General features: G+C 40.7%; 1 protein-coding gene across 2 annotated transcripts in view; it reads left to right on the top strand.

The window, feature by feature from the left end:
* Positions 1 to 23,248, top strand: part of grin2aa (glutamate receptor, ionotropic, N-methyl D-aspartate 2A, a) — a 170,983-nt gene that overhangs the window by 61,569 nt on the left and 86,166 nt on the right. For both annotated transcript variants that reach the window (XM_043712001.1, XM_043711999.1), the window contains exon 3: positions 18,493 to 18,698. In XM_043712001.1, the coding sequence (XP_043567936.1) occupies positions 18,493 to 18,698 (206 nt within the window). The remainder of the gene's footprint in view (positions 1 to 18,492; positions 18,699 to 23,248) is intronic.

The raw sequence follows: 23,248 nt of genomic DNA, 5'->3' as shown, positions 1-23,248 counted from the left end.
AAAATCAGAGAGGGTGCATATTCGCTCATCCCTTACTATCAGTGACTGGTTGGATCCTGTATCTCTCAAAATTGTAACTTCTTGTCCTTCTCCCCCTGTTCTTTCTGAGTAAATTTTACCCACTGAGATGAATTCTTTGTAGAGATCAGTTACTAATTCCATACCCAGATCTTGCCTAGGCTGTGCACTCTCCTGCAGCTCCTCGGCTCTTCTTGGGGTCTTCTTTACTACCTTCACTAATGCCACTGGCTATACTTCTTTTACCAAATCTTTTCCCACAGCGCCTTCCTTTATTGACCAGCACTGTGGCTTTATGTGTCCCACCTTCTGGCAGTGAAAACACCTTTCCCCAGTGCCCTTCTGAAACCACCAACGCTGTAATTTTCTGTATCCCACTCCATTAGTGAAAACACCTGAGGCCTTTCAACTCCTGTCCACCCTCTTGGGCTTCTCTTTTATCCTGTGGCAAATTCTTACCAGTGCTCTCCACTCTTGGATTATTAGTGTAGGATCTCCCCTTCTCCCAACTTCTATCCCTCACAGGATTAAATTCTGGCCGAAAGCTGGTCTTACGCACCAGCAAATACTTATCTGCTAATTCTGATGCCCTTCTCACTTCCTGAACTTTTTGATCCTCCATGTGAATTCTTACCATCTCTGGAAGTGAGCTTTAACTCCTCCAGCAGAATAATCTCTCTTAGAGCCTCAAATGTCCTATTTATTTTCAAAGCACGCACCCATCGATCAAAATGACTATGTTTAATTATTTTGTACTCAACATAAGTCTGACCTGGTTCCTTCTTTGTGTTTCTGATCTGCTGTCTATATGCATCTGGTACCAATTCAAAAGCACTTAAAATAGCTTTTTAACCTCTTCATAATCTCTTACCCCTTATCTGACAGCACTACAAATACCTCGCTAGCTCTGCCTACCAGTTCAGTTTGAATTAGCATTACCCATAAATCCTCGGGCCACTCCATCTGTCTAGCCAATTTTTCGAATGAAATAAAGAAGGTTTCAACTTCTTTCTCATCAAAGTGTGCCAGAGTTTTGACATTTTTGTATATATCACTGTCTTCTCTTTTAATCTCCATCCTGTTAACTTGACTTTGCTAACTAAGTCACAACTTCTCAAGTTCAAATTCTCTCTTTCTCTCTCCCTTTCTTCTCTCGCTCTTTCTTCCTCCCTTTCTGCTCTCTCTTTCTCTCTACTTTTCTTCTCTCTTTGCTCAGCCAAGAACTTTCTCTCTCTTTTTCCCCTCTCTCTCTTTCTCTCTCCCTATGTTTGTCTTCTAACTCCATTTTCCTCAATTGTAATTAAGTTTTCTATCTTTACTTCACTTGTCTGTTTCTCCAGCACACCTAAGTGTTTGAGGAATTGCCTTACATATAGAGCTTTACTTTTGTCCTTAGGGATGGACACGAGTGGCAACTTAATGTTCCAAGATATAAATGCTACAGGGAAGACGGAAAGGGAGGCAAGAGAGAAGGGGAAGTGGCATTTTTGATAAGGGATAGCATTACAGCTGCACTGAGGGAAGATATTCCCGGAAATACATCCAGGAAAGTTATTTTGGTGGAACTGAGAAATAAGAAAGGGATGATCACTTTATTGGGATTGTATTATAGACCCCCTAATAGAGAGAAATTGAGAAACAAAATTTGTATGGAGATCTCAGTTATCTATAAGAGTAATAGGGTGGTTATGGTAGGGAATTTTAACTTTTTAAACATAGACTGGGACTGCCATAGTGTTAAGGGTTTAGATGGAGAGGAATTTGCTGTGTGTGTACAAGAAAACTTTCTGATTCAGTATGTGAATGTACCTACTAGAGAAGGTGCAAAACGTGACCTACTCTTATGAAATAAGGCAGGACAGGTGACTGAGGTGTAAGTGGGGGAGCACTTTGGGACCAGTGACCATAATTGTATTAGTTTTAAAATAGTGATTGAAAAGGATAGACCAGATCTAAAAATTGAAGTTCTAAATTTGGAGAAAGACTAATTTTGGTCGTGTTAGGCAAGAACTTTCAAAAGCTGATTGGATGCAGATGTTCATAGGTAAAGGGACGGCTGGAAAATGGGAAGCCTTCAGAAATGAGATGAAAAGAGTCCAGAGAAAATATATTTCTGTTAGGGTGAAAGGAAAGGCTCATAGGTATAAGGAATGCTGGATGACTATTGAAATTGAGGGTTTGGTTAAGAAAAAGAAGGAAGCACATATCAGGATAGATCAAGTGAATCCTTAGAAGAGTATAAAGGCAGTAGCAATATACTTAAGAGGGAAATAGGAGAGCAAAAAGGGGACATGAGATAGCTTTGGCAAATAGAGTTAAGGAGAATCCAAAGGGATTTTGCAAATACATTAAGGACAAAAGGGTAACTAAGGAGAGAATAGGGCCCTCGAAGATCAACAAGGCGGCCTTTGTGTGGAGCCACAGGACATGGGGCAGATACTAAACAAGTATTTTGCATCAGTATTTACTGTAGAAAAGGACATGGAAGATATAGAATGTAGGGAAATAGATGGTGACATCTTGAAAAATGTCCATATTATAGAAGATGAAGTGCTGGATGTCTTGAAACGCATAAAAGTGGATAAAACCCAGGACCTGATCAGGTGTACCCCAGAACTCTGTGGGAAGCTAGGGAAGTGATTGCTAGGCCTCTTGCTGAGATATCTGTATTATTGATAGTCACCGGTGAGGAGCCGGAAGACTGGAGGTTGGCTAACGTGGTGCCACTTTTTAAGAAGGGTGGTAAGAATAAGACTGGGAACTATACACCAGTGAGCCTAACGTTGGTGGTGGGCAAGTTGCTGGAGGGAATCCGAGGGCCAGATTGTACATGTATTTGGAAAGGCAAGGACTGATTAGGGATAGTCAACATGGCTTTATGCGTGGAAAATCATGTTGTATAAACTTGATTGAGTTTTTTGAAGAAGTAACAAAGAGGATTGATGGGGGCAGAGTGGTAGATGTGATCTATATGGACTTCAGTAATGGGTTCAACAAGGTTGCCCATGCGAGAGTGGTTCGCAAGGTTAGGTCTCATGGAATACAGGGAGAACTAGCCATTTGGATACAGAACTGGCTCAAAGGTAGAAGACAGAGGGTGGTGGTGGAGGGTTGTTTTTCAGACTGGAGGCCTGTGACCAGTAGAGTGCCACAAGGATCGGTGCTGGGTCCACTACTTTTCATCATTCATATAAATGATTTGGATGTGAGCATAAGAGGTACAGTTAGTAAGTTTGCAGATGACACCAAAATTGGAGGTGTAGTGAACAGCGAAGAGGGCTACTACAGATTACAATGGGATCTTGATCAGATGGGCCAATGGGCAGAGAAGTGGAAGATGGAGTTTAATTTAGATAAATGCAAGGTGCTGCATTTTAGGAAAGCAAATCTTAACAGAACTTATAGTAAGGTCCTAGGGAGTGTTGCTGAACAAAGAGACCTTGGACTGCACTTTCATAACTCCTCGAAAGTAGAGGCGCAGGTAGATAGGATAGTGAAGAAGGCATTTGGTATGCTTTCCTTTATTGGTCAGAGTATTGAGTATAGGAGTTGGGAGGTCATATTGTGGCTGTTCAGGACATTGGATTAGGCCACTGTTGGAATATTGCATGCAATTCTGGGCTCCTTCCTATTGGAAAGATGTTATGAAGCTTGAAAGTTTTCAGAAATGATTTACAAGGATGTTGCCAGGGTTGGAGGATTTGAGCTATAGGGAGAGGTTGAATAGGCTAGGGCTGTTTTCCCTGGATTATCAAAGGCTGAGGGGTAAACTTATAGAGGTTTATAAAATCATGAGGGGCATGGATAGCATAAATAGACAAAGTCTTTTCCCTGGGGTGGGTGAGTCCACAACTAGAGGGCCTAGGTTTGGGGTAAGAGGGGAAAGATGTAAAAGAGACCTAAGGGTCAACTTTCTGATGCAGAGTGTGGTACGTATATGGAATGAACTGCCAGAGGAAGTGGTGGAAGCTGGTACAATTGCAACATTTAAAAGACATCTGGATGGGTATATGAATAGGACGGTTTTGGAGGAATGTGGGCCGGGTGCTGGCAGGTGGGACTAGATTGGGCTGGAATCTCTGCTTAGCATGGATAAGTTGGACTGAAGGGTCTGTTTCTCTCTATGATTCTCTGACTCTAAGACCAAGGACACTAATCTGCAAGTGTTTTAGTCTGCTGGGATTTTTTGTACCCCCAAATCTATTCAAATCTGTCTAAGCTAGGTGAAATCACGGACCCGAGTCCTAAAATGTTACAACACGGGGTAAACCCTCCTGCTAAATTTAAAACCAGCAACACAGAAAAGTTTTATCCCATGCAGTCATCTTTAAAAATTCAAGTGGCCAAGAACTATTTAAAGTAAAAATTAACAACTTTATTTCTTAAAGTATAACAGAATAATTAACTAATCATTATTTACAATTTCTTCCTCTAACCTATCTTTTACCTTCCCTTCTATAATACGAGTTTGATAAAACTCCCAATTAAGATTTACAAAACCACACTTCTTATCTCAAAATAAGGCAGTATTCAAGCTTCTATTCGGATTTTCCTGTGTCTGCTTTTCTCCTTGTTAGGAATTTCTGCGTCACAGGTTTCTGATCGAAAAGTTACTTTTAAGAGAGATATTTTTCAGGCAGTCTGTTTACATGCTGGTGGCTTGTCATTTCCCCTCTCAACTGTTCAATTTTCACGGTCTTATACCCCCAAAGCATCGGATTGTGACATTGGCTTTTAAGATCGTCAATATACTCAATTCAAACTGGATTGAAGTTTGATATTTTTCGGGGTGTAATTTAAACTGATTAGCCGAATTCAAATTTGTTTTTGTCTCTAGGTAATGAGCTAATCGAGTCGTTCGACCAAGTGTTACATTGTTGTCTTATTGAGAACAATTGGTGATGTGTCCGGTAGTTCTGCTGCTTTTAACTTTCTTAAATTACACCCATATCTTCATAACACCATTGCAATGGTTACTATATTAAGGAAGGACATTAACAGGTTCAAAATGGTGCAGTGAAGAGTTATAATCTGTTACTTCCCAACAGACACCTTAGACATAAGGAGTGATTTCAGAAGTGGACTTTGTGTTAAGAGAAGAGAACTTTAATTGAGGTTGCAAAGTTATTAGAGGATCAACATTTTGGACACTGAAATAGCATTTATCATGTTTCCAATAATAACAGAGGACATTTCTTTTTTGTATTCTTTCACAAGATGTAGGTGTCAGTGGCAAGGCTGGCATTAATTATTCATCTCTAGTGGCCCCTGCACTGAGTAGGTTACTGGGTAACTTCACAGGACAGTTAAGAGTCAACTACATAGCTGTGGATGAGGAGACATATGTAGACCAGATGAAATCATGACAGCAAATTTGCTCCCCTAAACAACATTGCGTAAAAGACATTAGTAAACTTGGTGGGTTGTTATGGTAATAAAGGGCAACTGCCAGGGTCTTTATTATCGAGATTGGCTTTATATTCCAGATTTATGAATTTAATGTAATTGTCACCAACTGCTGTGGTAGGATTTGAACCTGACTCCCTGCATTGCTAACATATTGCTTTACCACTGTACTGCCACCTCTTTGGATAACTTAGGGCAGGGAGAATAATTGGACAGTTCAGATTTAATTATTTTACAGCGAACTTGGTGTCTGCTTGAAACTGTCTGCCTAGTGGTAGCAATTGATCTGGCAGAATCAGCAATTAAAGACTGGTTATGGTACCAGCCGGTAATTTCCTCCATCAATGTGGGTGTGTGGTGACAGACGGTGACTCAGGATGTGAATTGCACTTGGTGCAGTGTGTGTAAGTCTGACACCCACTCCCAATGTTTGTCACAATCTGACATCAGTGTGTACGGAGCCACTTGAAAATATCAAACTCGACCCTGAACACGAGCAATAGATTTTGGCAAAACCATTGATAGGAATGGAAATAGAAGAAAGTGAGGACTGCAGATGCTAGAGATCAGAGTCAAGAGTGTGGTGCTGGAAAAGCACAGTTGGTTAGGCAGCATCTGAGGAGCAGGAGAATCGATGTTTCAGGCAGAAGCTGATGAAGGGCTTATACCTGAAATGTCGATTCTCCTGCTCCTCAGATGCTGGCCTGTTGTGCTTTTCCAACATTCCTGTTCAGGAATGGAAATAGTCAACATGATGGACAAGAGGGCAGGGAAGAGAACTAAGTAAGCATTTCATTAACATCTTTGTCCACAACAATACAAAGATAGGTGGAGGAGCAGGAAATATTGAGGAATTGGCAGGCTAGGACAGTTGGAAAATAAGCGGCAAATGGATTACAATGTTGGAAAGTGTGAGGTTGTGCACTTTGGTAGGAGAAAAGTGGTGTAAGCTATTTTCTCGGGGAAAACTTTGGAAATCTGAGGGGATTGAAGGACTTAGGAATCCAGTTCAGGATTCTCTTAAGGTTAACATGCAGCTTCAGTTGGGAGTTAGGAAAGTAAACACAATGTTAGCACTCGTTTTTATAGGGCTGTATTTTAAGAGTAGTAATGTATTGCTGAGGGGGTATAAGACCACATTTAGAATATTGTGAGCAGTTTTGGATGGGTGTGTTGGCTTTGGAGGGGGTCCAGAGGATGATCTCAGGAATGGAAGGCTTGTCATAGGAGGTGCGGTTGAGGATTCTGGGTCTATACTCAAAGGAGTTTCAAAGGATGGGAGGATATGTCATTGAAACCTAGAGAAAACTGAGGTCCCTGGATAGAGTGGATGTGAATAGACAGGTGGTTCCACAGGTCGGGGAAATGAGGACCCAAGGGCATCGCCTCATAATAAAGGGATGACTGTTTAGAACTGAGATGAGGAGAAATTTCTTCAGCCAAAGGGTGATAAATGTGTGGCTCTCATTGTTGCAGAAGGTTAGTGGAGGCCAAATCATTGAGTGTCCTTAAGATAACGGTAGAAAGGCTCTTGATCAGGAGACCAAAGTTTATGGGGAGAAGGCAAAAGAATGGGATTGAGAAACATATCAGCCATGATCAATGGCAGACTTGATGGGCTGAATGGCCTAATTTAGTTCTTATATCTTATGGTCTTAAGGTAAATATTATTTTTTACATTCATGAATTTGAGTTTCAGCTCTTGTATTTTATATAGTCAAGATTAAATATTTTGAAATATAATTCTGGTTACGATTATTTAGTTTCTGTATTGTCACTCTGGGTTCATTTATTAATGTCATTGAGATGAAATGTTACACATGGATGCCCCCAGTCCTTTTGAGTATATGTAAAAGACTCCATGTAATGATTGTAAAGAAGAGTAGGATAGTTCACTCAGTGTCCGGTTAATATCTATCCCTCAACGTCATTAATAACAGATTATCCACTCACTATCTTCCTACTATTTGTGGAGTTTTGTTGTACACAATTGGCTGCTGTATTTCCTACAATACCACCGAGTTTATTATTCAAGCATACTTAATTAGCTTCAAAGTGCTTTGTGTATTTTCTTTTGCTGCCAGTAGATTACTCAGATCTAGGGATCTCTGCTTTTTAAAGAAAATCATTCATGGAATGTAGACCAGCATTTATTGCCCACCCATAATTGCCCTTGAGAAGGTGATAGTGAGCTCCCTTTCTAAAAAAGCCAGAATCCATGTCTTGTAAGTGTACTTACAGTATAGTGAAGGAGGGAGTTCTAGATTTGACCTAATGACACCGAAGAAACAGCAATATATTTGTAAGTCAGGATATCGTGTGTTTTTGAATGGAACTTGTAAATGGTGGGAACTCATGTGCTGGCTGCTTTTAAAAATTCTAGATGTTAGGTTTGGAAGGTGCTGTCGAAGATAGGTTGCATGGTGCATCTTATAAATCGTGAACGTGGGAGTCCAGGGTTTGTCAGGGTTGCAGTGAGTAAATATTTAAGGTGGTTAAGGGGGTGCCACTCAAATGATCTGCTTTGGTCCTCGATGGTGCTGTGTTTCTTACCTTTGTTGGAGCTGAGCTCATCTATAATAAGTAAAAAATATTCCATCAAACTCCAGATAGGTGCTGGAGGGGGTTTGAGGAGACAGGAGGTGAGTTACCTTGCTTCAAAGTACCCAGGCTGTCATCTCCTCTTGTAGTCCCAATGTTTATGTACTTGGTCCAGTAAAGTGTTGCAGGTGACCCCAAGGATTTGATGGTTGACTCAGTGGTGATAATCTCATTAGAGAATAGGTTAGGCTCCACGTTTTTAAAGATATGTCTTTGACATAAATATGATTCTACGCATTTTATGCAAAATCCTCTACACATTTCATGTGCTAAATTAGAGAACTGGTCTTCCTCCAGAATCTCCCATTTTGGTCTGTGGCACTCCATCGCTTTAGAGGCAGACAATTTAGCATATTTTGATCTTTACCTCATAATGTTTTTGCATCTGCATCAAGTATTTAATTGTTTATTTACAGCCTGTAAATCTTATTCATAACATCTCCTTTTTTCTGTATTGTAGTAATGATGCATTACTACGCATGATATTTTTAGTCCGTACAAATACAATACTGGCTTGCAAATTTGTTCAAGTTTGCTCTTTACCAGTATGTTTTCTGCTGATTTTTTGATCTCCTGATATGTCACATTGTTCTCTAGCATGTTTCTGTTGCTCTTGACTGTGCTGCTGTTAGTAATTGGATTCCAGAGATCTGAGTGATACATTGGAGTGAGATTAGCCTTTGGTGATCACATCAAATAGGTCATATAGAATCAACAGCCTCTTCTACAAATTGCCCCATTTACTTTTCTATTGACTTCAAGTAAACTTCAATTGCATAATTGTTGATGACCTCTCTCATGAGGTCTGTTTTCTCTACCTCAAGTGAGTATTTAGCATTGTTTCATTCTATTCGTCTGACCATGTTCTGAAGCAGAAACTCATTTGTGGTTGTGGGATATTGATCCATAATTATATCCCTTGATTGGAATCAACCAATGGTTAATGTAGTACAATAGGGAAAAGAATTTGTCGATTTATCCTATCCATGCCCCTCATGAGGTCACCCCTCAGCCTCCGACGCTCCAGGGAAAACAGCCTCAGCCTATTCAACCTCTCCCTATAGCTCAAGCCCTCCAACCCTGGCAACATCCTTGTGAATCTTTTCTGAACCCTTTCAAGTTTCACAACATCCTTCCGATAGGAAGGAGACCAGAATTGCACGCAATATTCCAAAAGTGGCCGAACCAATGTCCTGTACAGCCACAACATGACCTCCCAACTCCTGTACTCAATGCTCTGACCAATAAGGAAAGCGTAGCAAACGCCTTCTTCACTATCCTGTCTACCTGCGACTCCATGAACCTGTACTCTAAGATCTCTTTGTTCAGCAACACTCCCCAGGATCTTACCATTGACTGTACAATCCTGCTCTGATTTGTTTTTCCAAAATGCAGCACCTCGCATTTATCTAATTTAAACTCCACCTGCCACTTCTTAGCCCATTGGCCCATCTGGTCAAGATCCCATTGTACTCTGAGGTAACCTTCTTCACTGATGAAAATGTGTTGCTGGAAAAGCGCAGCAGGTCAGGCAGCATCCAAGGAACAGGAGAATTGACGTTTCGGGCATAAGCCCTTCTTCAGGAATGAAGAAGGGCTTATGCCCGAAACGTCGATTCTCCTGTTCCTTGGATGCTGCCTGACCTGCTGCACTTTTCCAGCAACACATTTTCAGCTCTGATCCCCAGCATCTGCAGTTCTCACTTTCTCCTCGAAGATTTTAAACTTCTTCACTGTCCACTACACCTCTAATTTTGGTGTCATCTGCAAACTTATTAACTACACCTCCTATGTTCATATCCACATCATTTATATGAATGATGAAAAGTAGTGGACCCAGCACAGATCCTTGTGGCACTCCACTGGTCACAGGCCTCCAGTCTGAAAAGCAACCCTTCCACCACCATGCTCTGTCTTCTACCTTTGAGCCAGTTCTGTATCCAAATGGTTAGTTCTTCCTGTATTCCGTGAGATCTAACCTTGCTAACCAGTCTCCCATGGGTAAACTTGCCGAATGCCTTACTGAAGTCCATATAGATCATGTCTACCACTCTGCCCTCATCAATCCTCTTTGTTACTTCTTCAAAAAACTCAATCAAATTTGTGAGACATGATTTCCCACGCACAAAGCCATGGTGACTATCCCTAATCAGTCCTTGCCTATCCAAATATATGTACAATCTGTCCCTTAGGATTCCCTCCAACAACTTGCCCAACACCGACATCAGGCTCGCCAGTCTATAGTGTCCTTGCCACCCTTCTTAAACAGTGGCACCATGTTAGCCAACCTCCAGTCTTCCAGTACCTGACCTGTGACTATCAATGATCAAATATCTCTGTAAGAGGCCCAGCAATCACTTCTCTAGCTTCCCACCATGTTCTAGGGTACACCTGATCAGGTACTGGTGATTTATCCACTTTTATGCGTTTCAAGACATCCAGTACTTCCTCCGCTGTAATATGGACATTTTTCAAGATGTCACCATCCATGTAGAGTCATTGAGAAGTACAGCATGGAAACAGACTCTTCGGTCCAACCTGTCCATGCTGACCAGATATCCCAACCCAACCTAGTACAACCTGCCAGCACCCGCTCTACTCACCACTGTAGACTTACAGCAGGATTACATGTTAAAAACTATGCACGTATCTGTTCCTGTACTGTGAGCTCTCCCACACAGGATCCTCCAAGATCAGTTGTGAATTTCGCTGTTTGTTAAGTTTTCCTAGATACACTCCGATGTCCAGAAATCATCAACATCAGCTTTCGGTGGTCCAAAAGCTAGTGCTTACAAATAACCTGTTGGACTATAACCTGGTGTTGTGTGATTTTTAACTTTGTCCACATCAGTCCAACACCAGCCCCTCTACATTGTGCATTTTAGAAGTACCTTTTATAAGCTGCAGAGATAATCCAGAAAAATTAAGCAGAAATGAAAACATACAATGTTATAGTAGTTGTAACGAGATCGGCTAGCTGGACCTCATAGAATATAAATTCCCTGATTGGGGCTGTTAATCTGTCCAATTAGGGAGTCTTGGCTGACAGAAAAGTAGAGGAGTGTCAGAGATGCTGCCACTATAAGAGCTGACTCCGAATGGGGCAGTAGTAAAGTCAAGGACTGTTCATATGTAAATAAAGGATGACATAGTGGCTGGTACTCAGCCTCTGTGGAGCTATCACAATGGACGGTTTTGCAGTTTCAAGCCAAGACATTTATGAAGAGAAACGACTTTGACAGCTTCAACATGGTGGTCTAACAATTTGAACAGGCACAAACCCAGTGGTGAATGGGAAACACCTCAACTGACATTAGTGAGCAACAGGGCCATGCAAAATCACTCCTCTTTGGTATAATATTTACTGGGACAGCACTTACCTGGATTCATTCATAATAGCAAAAACAGGAAATGTTTTAGATGATAAAATAAAAGAAGGAACAGAGATAGTGGAAATCTGAAACAAAAGCAGAAATTGCTAGAGAAACTCAGCAGTTCTAGCAGCATCTGTGGAATAAAAGTAGAGTTAATGTTTCAAGTCCAGTGACCCTTCCTTAGAATGCTCTTCAGCAATTTCTGTTTCATTAAAAACTTTAGACAATTCAGTCTGTTTGGCAAGGTGACTGTAGTAAAGCAGCTGACAACTACTTCAGATCTACAATTGTCATTTTGGGTTGAATATTCATCTTGGTGGCACTAATTGGAATTTGGGACTTCTTAAAATTCTTCCTTGGGATGTGGGAGTGGTGATGGCTCGGCCAACATTTATTGTGCATCTTGCATGCCCTTGAATGGGTGGTAGAGCTGATTTCTTGAACTGCTGCAGTCCACGTGGTGTAGGGTCCATCTACAATACTATTAGGAAGGGAATCCCAAAAGTTTGAGCTGACAACAGAGAAGGATCAGTCCACTTTTCATTACACCAAGGTTAGCTTCATGCTAGAACTTATGACTTTGGCTCCAGTCCACAACTTTCTCCCTAATAATTCTCCTCTTGCGTACTATCCTTGTAAATGTTGCTCTATGTAGACTTAATTTCATGATTTTTTTAGCTTTATCAGCCACCTGAAGTCATTACCTTTTATATCCTAGTCATTTCTTTATATGTCAAGTATTCTGAAATTATGATTCTGTGCTATGGTTTTGATATAAAACATTGGAAGTAAGGTTTTACTCTTTCCTTCTTTCATTTCCTGGGCTTTGGCATTCAAGAATCTCTTAGGCAGCACTTTTCTGAAGTGCTTTTCAAAACCCAATTATCCAACATTTGCTACAGCCCCTTAATAAATGCATTTTCTTCAAGTTAACTTAGTTCGGCGTTAACTGACTTCTACAAATCCATAGGAACTGCCCTTGATTAGTCCTTAGCTCTTTCTGCTGAGGCAGAACATTTGCACCACCAAAGGTTTTAACAAATAAAAGGTACCTGCTTGGACGTGCAGCCTAAGTTTTTGTTCATTGATATAAAGAGCTGAAAGATCAAACTGGAAACAGAAGAATAATGATTTTTCACAAAAATCAGAGGATATAAGAACTATTAGGAAGAACAAACCATTTGGCCCCTTAAGCCTGCACCATTATTCAGTGACATTGTGGCTAATCGGACTGTGGCTTCAACTTCTATCGCTGCCTGACCCTCCAAATGATTGATTCCCTTTTTGATCAATGATATATCCAATGTCCCAGTCTGTGCTATTTGCTGGCGACGGGAGGAAGGGCAGCAAGATAGGATATTGCAAGTCAATGAGGTAACAATCCAGTTGATGCAAATGCAACAATAAATTAGTCATTTTGCAGCTCAAAAATTATGATTTCCATTAATTATCAGTTGGAGGAAAGAGTAAATGTAAGGCTTAGTATAATTTATTAGCTACCCCAAACATTGCCGTAAATTAGATCTGACTAAAAGCTCCCTAATCAAGTACATTCTCAGTAATCGAATCTTAGAATGATACAGAACAGAACGAGACCATTCAGCCCATCATGCCCTTGCCAGAATTGAAGAGCAGCTCCAACATTGAAAGCAGCTAAAGAAAATTTGAAGGAATAGGTTGAGGAATTGATGAGGACATTGAAAGAGTCTAAGGACCAATCAGTAACCATGGAGCAAACTGTCTGCAAAGAAATGAAAACCCACGGGAAGTGGTCAAATTTGTGGATGAGTTTTACAAATGATACTGAAAATAAGGAACTGATTCAAACAGAGCAGTTGTTCAGCTGAATGAATAACCTGGGAAGGAATTGGAAAATAAGAGAGTAAGCAAATATATGGAGGGAGGTTTTGAAGAAGATAATGTTGAAGTACTTTTCAAATCTTACATACACTTCTTCTGTAGAAACCTTAAAGGATGAATTGAAAAACATGTTTGCATTAACAGAGAAGAGTTAAAAAAAAAGCATAATCTTCTGAATTAAAATTGAAAAGCCAATGTGAAAGTCATTTTTGTCATATAAAGACTGAAATGCATCCGTACATGCAGAGGGATAGGTTGCCAGAATATTGGTTTATGGTTCCAGCCGAAAGATTGAAAATCCATGGCACAAAATACAAATAAAATTGAGAAAAAGCATTGTAATTGTTTATGTTCTTTGCGGAATTAAATAAAAGGCATACAAAATGAACACTAGTGCTGAGTTATGTTAATGCTATAGTTTTAAACTCTGCCAGTCTTTTTTTTAATTGCATGCACTTGCTTTTAAATCTTTATTAATACAATATATGCGAATGCATGAATGAAAAAGTGTTTTCAGTCGAGTAGACGATAAGCTATTTGTCAGAAATTTAGAACACTAAGAACTTCTTGTATTTTCCAAGCCATTGTAAATCTTTCTTTCTTTTGAGGGAAAGATGTAATGAAACCCATTTCTCTGTCCCTGTGTGTCTGTCTATGTCCAGACGTTTGCAATTGTGGAAAGGAAGTTGGCTGGAGAATTGTAAAATGCATGAAAGAGAATGCTCCAACATTGGTAACATTTGATTCCACGCATTAATAAAGGCAGGACCCTCTGGAAGCATTTTAACAGGTCACTAGAAAATAGTGGTCAGTGAATAGCAGTTTAGGAGTCAGTAAGATTTAGTCAGAAGGAAGGGAAGAGGCCACACGCAACTAACATGCTGCTATTAGCTGCATCCGTGCTGTTGGACAGTTAGGGCTTGGAAACCTCATTTATCAGCTCAGTGCAATTTAAGGGAAGCAATCTGTTAGAGAAGATGCCAATTCAGTCCAGCTGAAAGTATGGTTGAAGGAAGTCCACAAGTAGTGTTTGCTTGATGTAAGTAAAACTAAAAGTTCAGAGAAATTCAGAGGCTGTGTTTCATTAGTGAATCTAGCTGCCTCGGAAAGAGTTGGAATCATGCCAGTAATTAGAGACAAGTGCAGAGATTCGCAAATGTTGTGGTACACCGTCTTGGGGAGGAGATTGAACCGAAGGTGAAGCAATCCAACTTGGAGAAGTGGCCTTCTAAGGCTTGGTCTTTGAAAGTGAAAAATTGGAATTCCGTGTGAAGGAGTCAAACTTTTAACGACATTTGATGACCCACAGTGTCATTAATTTGCTTCAGTATTCACTACTGAGAGGGACCTTGTCATTTGTGAGGACAGCATATAATAGGCTGATATGATCAAACAGATTGATATTAAGAAGGAAGATGTGCTGAACATTTTGAAAAACATAACGATAGATAAGTCCCCTGATTCAAGCGGGATATACCCTAGGTTACTACAGGAAGTGAGGGAAGAGATTGCTGCGCCTTTGGCGATGATCTGTGTGTCTTCACTATCCACTGGAGTAATGCCAGATGATTGGAGGGTGGCAAATGGTATTCCCTTGTTCAAAAAGGGAATAGGGATAATCCTGGGAATTACAGAGTAGTCAGTCTTACGTCTGTGATGGGCAAATTATTGGAGAGGATTCTGAGAGACAGGATTTATGATTACTTGGAAAACTATAGTTTGATTAGAGATAGTCAGTATGGATCACTGAGGGGCAGGTCATGCCTCACAAGCCTTATTGAATTCTTTGAGGATGTAACAAAACACATCGAAGGTAGAGAGGGATGTGGTGTACGTGGATTTTAGCAAGCTGTTAGATAAGGTTCCCCATGGTAGGCTCATTCAGAACGTAAGGAGGCATGGGGTACAGGTAAATTTGGCTGTCTGGATATAGAATTGGCTAGCCCATAGAAGTCAGAGGGTGTAGTAGATGGAAAGTATTCAGCCTGGAGCTTGGTGACCAGTGGTGTTCCGCAGGGATCTGTTCTGGGACCTCTGCTCTTTGTGATTTTTATAAATGACTTGGATGAGGAAGTGGAACGGTGGATTAGTAAGTTTGCTGATGACACGATGGTTGGTGGAGTTGTGGATGGTGTGGAGGGCTGTTGTAGGTTGCCATGAGATACTGACAGGATGCAGAGCTGGGCTGAGAAATGGTAGAAGGAGTTCAACCTGGAACTGTGTGAAGTGATTCATTTTGGAAGATCAAATTTGAATGCAAAATACAGGGATAAAGGCAGGATTCTTGGCAGTATGGAGGAACTGAGGGATCTTGGGGGCCCCACCCATAGATCCCTCAAAGTTGCCACCCAAGTGATAGGTTGTTAAGAAGGCATATAGTGTGTTTGATTTCATTAGTAGAGGGAATTGAGTTTAAGAGCTGTGAGATTATGCTGCAGTTCTACAGACCCCTGATTAGACCACATTTGAAATGTTATGTTCAGTTCTGGTCACCTCATTATAGGAAGTATGTGGAAGTCTTTAGAGAGGGTGCAGAGGAAATTTACCAGGATGCTGCCTGGACTGGAGGGCATGTCTTATGAAGAAGGGTTGAGGGAGCTAGGGCTTTTCTCAAAGGAGTGAAGAAGAGTGAGAGATGACTTGACAGTGGTGTACAAGATGATGAGAGGCATAGGTAGAGTGGATAGTCAGAGACATTTTCCCAGGGCGGAAATGGCTATCACGAGGGGTCATAATTTTAAGGTGATTGGAGGAAGGTTTAAGGAGATGTCAGAGGTAGGTTCTTTACACTGAGAGTCGTGGGTGTGTAGAATGCACTGTTAGTGGTGATAGTAGAGTCAGATACATTAGGGACATTTAAGCGACTCTTAAGGCAAAAGTATTATAGTAAAATGAAGGGTACATGGGTTAGTTTGATCTTAGAGTAGGATAAAAGGTTGGCACAACATCAAGGGCCAAATGGCCTATACTGTGCTGTACTGTTCTATGTTCTATGTAATGTATGGATGCATTGCTGATATAACAATGGGATCTATCTTGATAACATTTGTGATTCAATGGGATCTGTGGAGCATTTGACTACAATTTGCATTTCAACCCATACTTGCCTCATGTTTATTCTAGTTATTAATCAATAGATTATAAAATACAATAAAAAATACACAATACAGCCCTGGAACAGGCCCTTCAGCCCACTAAGCCTGTACCGATTCCTAATCCATATTTAGACCTGCTACTGATTGTCTATGTGCAGTTTCTATCCCTATGATTAGATTAGATTACTTACAGTGTGGAAATAGGCCCTTCGGCCCAACAAGTCCACACCGACCCTCCAAAGAGCGACCCTCCAAAGAGCAACCCACCCAGGCCCATTCTGTTCGACTCTCATTCATCTGTCTTTCAAGATATGCTTTAAACGTTTCACCACCTCCACTGACAGTGCTTTCCAGGCACCCACCATCCTCTGGGTGAAAACTTTTCCCAAAACTTCTCCCCTAAAATTTCCCCTCTCACCTTGAACTTATACCTTATTGTCGATGACTTTACCACCCTGGGAAAAAGCCTCTGATTATCCACCCTATTTATGCCTCTTATAATTTTGTAGACCTCTATCAAGTTGCCCCTCAGCCTCCACCTTTCCAGTGAAAACAATCCAGGATTATCTAACTTTTCAGCCTTGCCTCAAAACCAAAATCCTCCAGACCAGGGAACATCCTGGGAAACCTTCTCTGCACCCTCTCCAAAGCATCCATGTTTTTCTGGTAATGTGGTGACCAGAAGTGCATGCAAAATTCCAAATGTAGCCAAATTAAAGTTTTGTACAGCTCTAACATAACCTGCCAACTTTGAAATTCAGTGCCCCTGCCGGTGAAGGCAAGCATGCTGTATGCCTTCTTGACCACTATATCCACCTGTGTTGCCAGTTTCCAGGATCTGTGACCTTGTCCACCCAGATCCCTCTGCATGTCAATGCTACTAAGGCTTCTGCCACTTAGTGTATAATTTTTACCTGAATTTGATCTTCCAAAATGCATCACCTCACATTTGTCTGGATTAAACTCCATCTGCTACTTCTCTACCCAAATCCCGCTGTATCCTTTGACAATCCTCCTCACTATCTGCAACTCTACCAATTTTGGTGTCATGCATATAGCCATACACATACAGTAGATTATTTCACATTCTTAACTTTGTATTATTTTGTTTGTTCAAAACCGGAGAATTCTGTAGCTTTATTATTTTAGTTTGAAATTCCACATGCCTACATTATCTACTTTAAACAAAAAAGTTGCTGACCCTCTAATCAGATTATGTCATAAATTAATGTGAATTTTGAGAAGATTTGTTGCTCAGGTTGAGGTTTTGGATGTAAGTTTGCTCGCTGAGCTGGACGGTTCATTTCCAGACGTTTCGTTACCCTACGAGGTAACATCTTCAATGGGCCTCAGGCGAAGCAATGCTGAAAATTCCTGCTTCCTATTTATGTGTTTGGGTTTATTTGGGTTGGTGATGTCACTTCCTGTGGAAATGGAAATGGCACCACAGGAAATGACATCACCAACCCAAAGAAACACAAACATATAAATAGAAAGCAGGAATTTTTAGCATTGCTTTGCCTGAGGCTCACTGAAGGTGTTACCTAGTAGGGTAACGAAATGTCTGGAAATGAACCGTCCAGCTCAGTGAGCAAACCTTCATCCATAAATTAATGTCTCACTTAGAATTGTAACCTAGCTTTGGCGATTCCCATTGGATCATAACATTTACACGGCACTAAAGAAGGATGCATTCCACGCTGGCATCCTCCATGGCCTTGTGTTTTTCAGTGATCTCTAACAGTAAAGCCAAAGGTTCTCTGCAATCCTCCCATTCTGGCCTATTCTGCACTTTCTGGTTTCCATCCCAGCTGCCAAAGCCTTACGATCAGAAGTTCCATGTCTAAAACTTACCACCTTCGCTTCGTCTTTTGCCTTTTTTAAGATAAACCCTATAAAATTTACCTCTCAGGTCAACCTTTGGCAACCACCTTTCTCTTTTTATGTAGCTTGGTGGCAAATCTGCAAAGAGCCTTGGATAATTTACCGCATTCAAGGCTCTGCACAAATGCATTTAATTGTTGCTAACAGTTGCATATATCTTGGCCACCAATGCCCACAGCTCATGAATGAATTTAAAAAAAAATTCTGGTAAACTTTAATTCACTTGTAAATGACTTTGTATTTTCATGTTGCAGGTTGGAAAGTGGGAAAACCAAAGTCTAGCACTAAAATATCCAGTGTGGCCAAGATTTAATTCCTTTGCAGACAGTGAGGTAGATGACAGCCACCTCACTATCGTCACTTTGGAGGAAACCCCGTTTGTCATTGTGGAGGACGTGGATAAGTTGACTGGAACCTGTGCGAGAAGCAACGTGCCATGCAGGAAAAATATCAAAGCTGTGTGAGTAAAGTCCGAGGTCATTTTCATTTCTCCTGTCAGTTATTTCATTGTCATAAACGGAGCCCCAGTCATTTAGAGAGTGGTATGCTTTACAGAAGCTTCCATAATCGGCATGTTTGACAACACCGCCTAAGTGTTTAAGGAAACAGAGCTAAACCAAACAAAGATTTGTAGCTATCAAATCAAACTAATTTTATTTTTTCTGTTTTAAAAGTTGCAGCCCCAAATATACATTCCACTATTTGTCCATAGAAGCTGCAGTGCATGTCTACAATTATCTGTATTTGTTTTAGATTTGCAGAACTTGCAGGTTATTTTACTTTCGACTTCGTTGAAGGGCTGTTCTTTAATTATTTCATTGTCATCTGTCAATAATATATTACAGTTGCTGAATAGTATATAGGGTTTTACCAGCATTAAAACTAGTATACGGCCATTTAACTCAACAGGTCTATGCTGGTTTTCTGATGAAGGGCTTTTGCACGAAACGTCAATTTTCTAACTCCTCGATGCTGCCTGACCTGCTGTGCTTTGCCAGCGCCACTCTAATCTAGACTCTGATCTCCAGCATCTGCAGTCCTCACTTTTGCCTAGGTCAATGCTGGTAGATATGGTGCACTCTAACTTCCCCACATCTTCTTTATTATAACATTATTCACTTATCCATCTGCTCCTTTTGCTCCTTCATATGAAACAACAGACAGGATAGTGAAAGAAGGCATTTGGTATACTTGCATTTATTAGTTGGTGAATTGAGTATAGGAGTTGGGAGGTCATGCTGCGGCTGCACAGGATGTTGATTAGGCCACCATTGAAATAGTCAATTCTAGTCTCCCTGCCATAGGAAGAATATTGTGAAACTTGGAAGGGTCCAGAAAAGATTTACAAAAATGTTGCCAGGGTTGGAGGGTTTGTGCTACAAGAAGAGGCTGAATAGGTTGGGGTTATTTTCCCTGGAGCGTCAGAGGCTAAGGCGTGACCTTATAGAGGTTTATAAAATCGTGAAGGGCATGGATAGAGTAAATAGACAAGGCCTTTTCCTCGGGGGGAGGGGTGTCCAGAACTAGAGGGCATAGTTTAAGGGTGAGAAGGGAAAAAGATTTAAAAGGAACCTAAGAAGCAACTTTTTCACATAGAGAGTGGTGAATGTATGGAATGAGCTTCCAGAAGAAATGATGGAGGCTGGTACAATTACAACATTTTAAAAACATCTGGATGGTTATATGAATCGGAAGGGTTTAGAGGGATATGGGTCAAGTGCTGTCAAATGGGACTAGATTAATTTAGGATATCTGGTCGGCATGGATGAGTTGGACTGAACGGTCTGTTTCCGTGCTGTACCTCTCTATGACTCTATGACTCTACAACTTCTCCTTAAGTTCGTTATGCTTGTTGCCTCCGCTCTGTAGAAGCAAGATCCACATTCTCACCACTCTTGCTCTTCAATGATACATACAATTCCTGGAGAAGGTCAAGGGGAGCAAAGTCATGGAGAGTTATAAATACAAGATCAAGAATTTTAAATATAACATGTTGTAAAAATAAAATTCAATGGTTACAGGGGTGACGGGTAAGCAGGACTTAGTGGGGTAAACAGGATATAGGAAACAAAGTTTTAGATGAGGCAAGGTTATGGGGATAGAAACTAGTCAGAAGAACTTTGGAATAATTGAGTCTGGAAGCCATAAAGGCATGAATAAGGGTTTCATTGAGAGATGGACTGAGTCTGGTCAGAGGAAGATAATATTAAAGGGGTAATAAAAAGTTTGTCCTTGAAAGGGCACTCTATGGGGGTTGAAATCTCAACTTGGGGTTAAGTGGTATTTTGAGGATGCAAACAAGATCAATGTACTCGAGCAAGGTGTAGGTCCCCACCTCTGAGCACGAGACTCTGGGGTTTGAGACCCACATTACAGATGGTACTGGTGGAAGATGCATTTGTGACCTGGGACAAAAAGTTGATTATAAGCCTCACTGTGGCAGGCTGTAAGAGTGGTCACCCTTACTTGATTGAGAGTGACATTCCTGAAGCAACAGGTTAGTGGTCTGATCCAGGAAAACTCAAGCGGTACAAACATGGAAACATTCGCTTTACCTGCTTCATGCATTGCTAAACTTTGGAAAACCTCTAGGTCTAAGTAAGGCTGGTGAGATAGGTTTTCATTTATGAGCTAACTTTAATTATTTACTTGAACATTACATATCTAAATGGGCGAGATGTGCACAAGTACTTTGAAGTGCAAATACACAAACTACTAAAAGCAACAAAAAAAAGCAAACCAAGCATCAGAGTTTATTTCTTGTAGAATGGAATTGAAAATACAGAAATTATGGTAAACCCATATTGGTTAGATGATACATGCACAGTTCTGGTCACCATGTTATAAGGCCATTGAGGATAGTGCAAAAAGAGTTGCAAGGATTGTGCTGCAAGGTTACAACAACTAGGAAAGAATTAATGTTCTGGGACTGTTTTCTTCTGACAAAGAAAAGGCTGCGGGATGACCCAATAGATGCATTAAAATCATGAAAGACTTTGATAGAGAGCCTAAGGAAAAGAAAAGACTGGAGGCCATCTATATAAAATAATCTCCAAGAAACCAATTAAGGCATTCAGAAGAAACCTTACCGAGGGATTGGCAAGAATAAAAATTTGCTGCTGCAGAGGGTTATTGAGGCAAATAGTTTAGACATATTTTTCAGGAAGCTGCTAAACATATGAAAAAGAGAATAGGGGAGTCTGCTAATAGTGTGACATATGGAATGTTGGTGGAAGATTCTGTGCAGCAGAAATGTGGCATGTATTAGTTGTGTCTTGTAGCCATTTTCTATTCTGGGTATCCTATGTAGTTCAATGAAACTCTGTGACTGTTGACATACTTGCACAAGTGAGGAGAGAGAAATATTTTACGGTTTTATAGATCAGATAAAATATTCATGAAAACAAATGCCCTGATCAGTTGGATTTAAATGAAAAGCTAATTTAAAACCTTTTGTTTAAAAATGAAAGCTGAATTATAACTAGCTGATTCTGTAAATTACATCACAGTCCCAGTTTCCATCAATATCACCATAGGCACTCTGATGACTTATGAAATCATTTTCATATCTTTTTGCACTCTACCATTCTATCCATTTGCCAATAACCATTCAGAACTGATATTCTTGTCCTTCGTCTTCTGCATTCCCCTTTCCAACATCTCTTAAAAGTCCATTTTCTTCTGGAGACGCCAGATTCTCTGCCTTTTTTCAATTTGATCTTCCTAAACACTGTGGGCAATTTAGCATGGCCAATCAACTTAACTTACACATCTTTGGACTGTGAATGAAACCCACACACAGACATGGGAGAATGTGCAAACTCCACACAGACAGTCACCCAAGGCTGGATTTGAACCCAGGTCCCTGGCACTGTGAGGTAGCAGTGCTAACCATCGAGCCACTGTGCTGCTGATGCTAACCACTGTCTTTATAGGTCTCTTTTTAAGTTGTCCATTCAGCTTTCTGGTTGGCAACCAACTCTTCTTCTCAAATGTGGTCAACCAAATCATGTGATGTCTATTATTATGGTGGCCTGAGACTACCTACTGCAGTGTTGGACTGGGGTGCACAAAGTTAAAAATCACACAATACCAGGTTATAGTCCAACAGGTTTATTTTGCTATAAATTCTGTGTCTTATGATCATATACTCCACAATCACTTGATGAAGGAGCAGCACTCCGAAAGCTAGTGCTTCCAAATAAACCTGTTGGACTATAACCTGGTGTTGTGTGATTTTAAACTTGCTGCAGTGTTGGAGTTGTTGGTAACTATACTGACACAATAGCTGGACATTACAGTGACCCACCACTGAAAATAGCTGAGAAAGTAACTCAGGATTGAATTAGAAGAAAGAAGCCTGAACAGTGCAGATCAGAACCTTGCTACAGGATGAGTACTCGGCATAATAGAAGGTGAGGCCTCCTAGTTGCCATCCAGTGAAATCCTCTCCAGGTTGCAACCTATTATAGGCATTGTTCTCAAGAGTGAAATACAATCTATTTATAAGGCTGTGATTAATATTGTGCATCTCAGAAATGCCCCCGAGGGAAACTCTTGTCCCGACATAATAACTAATGGTACAGAAAGAGAGCATTGATTGCAGAATCTGATGTAATTACAGCAGAGTTATATGATGGGTTTGGCCTGTTAGTTGTTAACAGGGCCATTTAGAGTCATAGAGTTACAGAGACGTACAGCACGGAAATAGACCCTTTGGTCCAACCTGTCCATGCTGACCAGATATCCCAACCCAATCTAGTCCCACCTACCAGCACCCGGCCTCTAGTTCTGGACTCCCCCACCCCAGAGAAAAGACCTTGTCTATTTACTCTATCCGTGCCCCTCATGATTTTATAAACCTCTATAATGTCACCCTTCAGTGTCCAACGCTACAGGGAAAACAGCCCCAGCCTATTTAGCCTATCCTCCAACTCTGGCAACTTCCTTGGAAATCTAATCTGAACACTTTCAAGTTTCACAATATCCTTCCAATAGGAAGGAGACCAA

This window comes from Chiloscyllium plagiosum, chromosome 21 (genome assembly GCF_004010195.1).
Source record: "Chiloscyllium plagiosum isolate BGI_BamShark_2017 chromosome 21, ASM401019v2, whole genome shotgun sequence".
NCBI classification, from domain to species: Eukaryota; Metazoa; Chordata; class Chondrichthyes; order Orectolobiformes; family Hemiscylliidae; genus Chiloscyllium; species Chiloscyllium plagiosum.
Note: the sequence above shows the minus strand (reverse complement) of the source record. Positions and strands in the feature narration are given on the sequence as shown.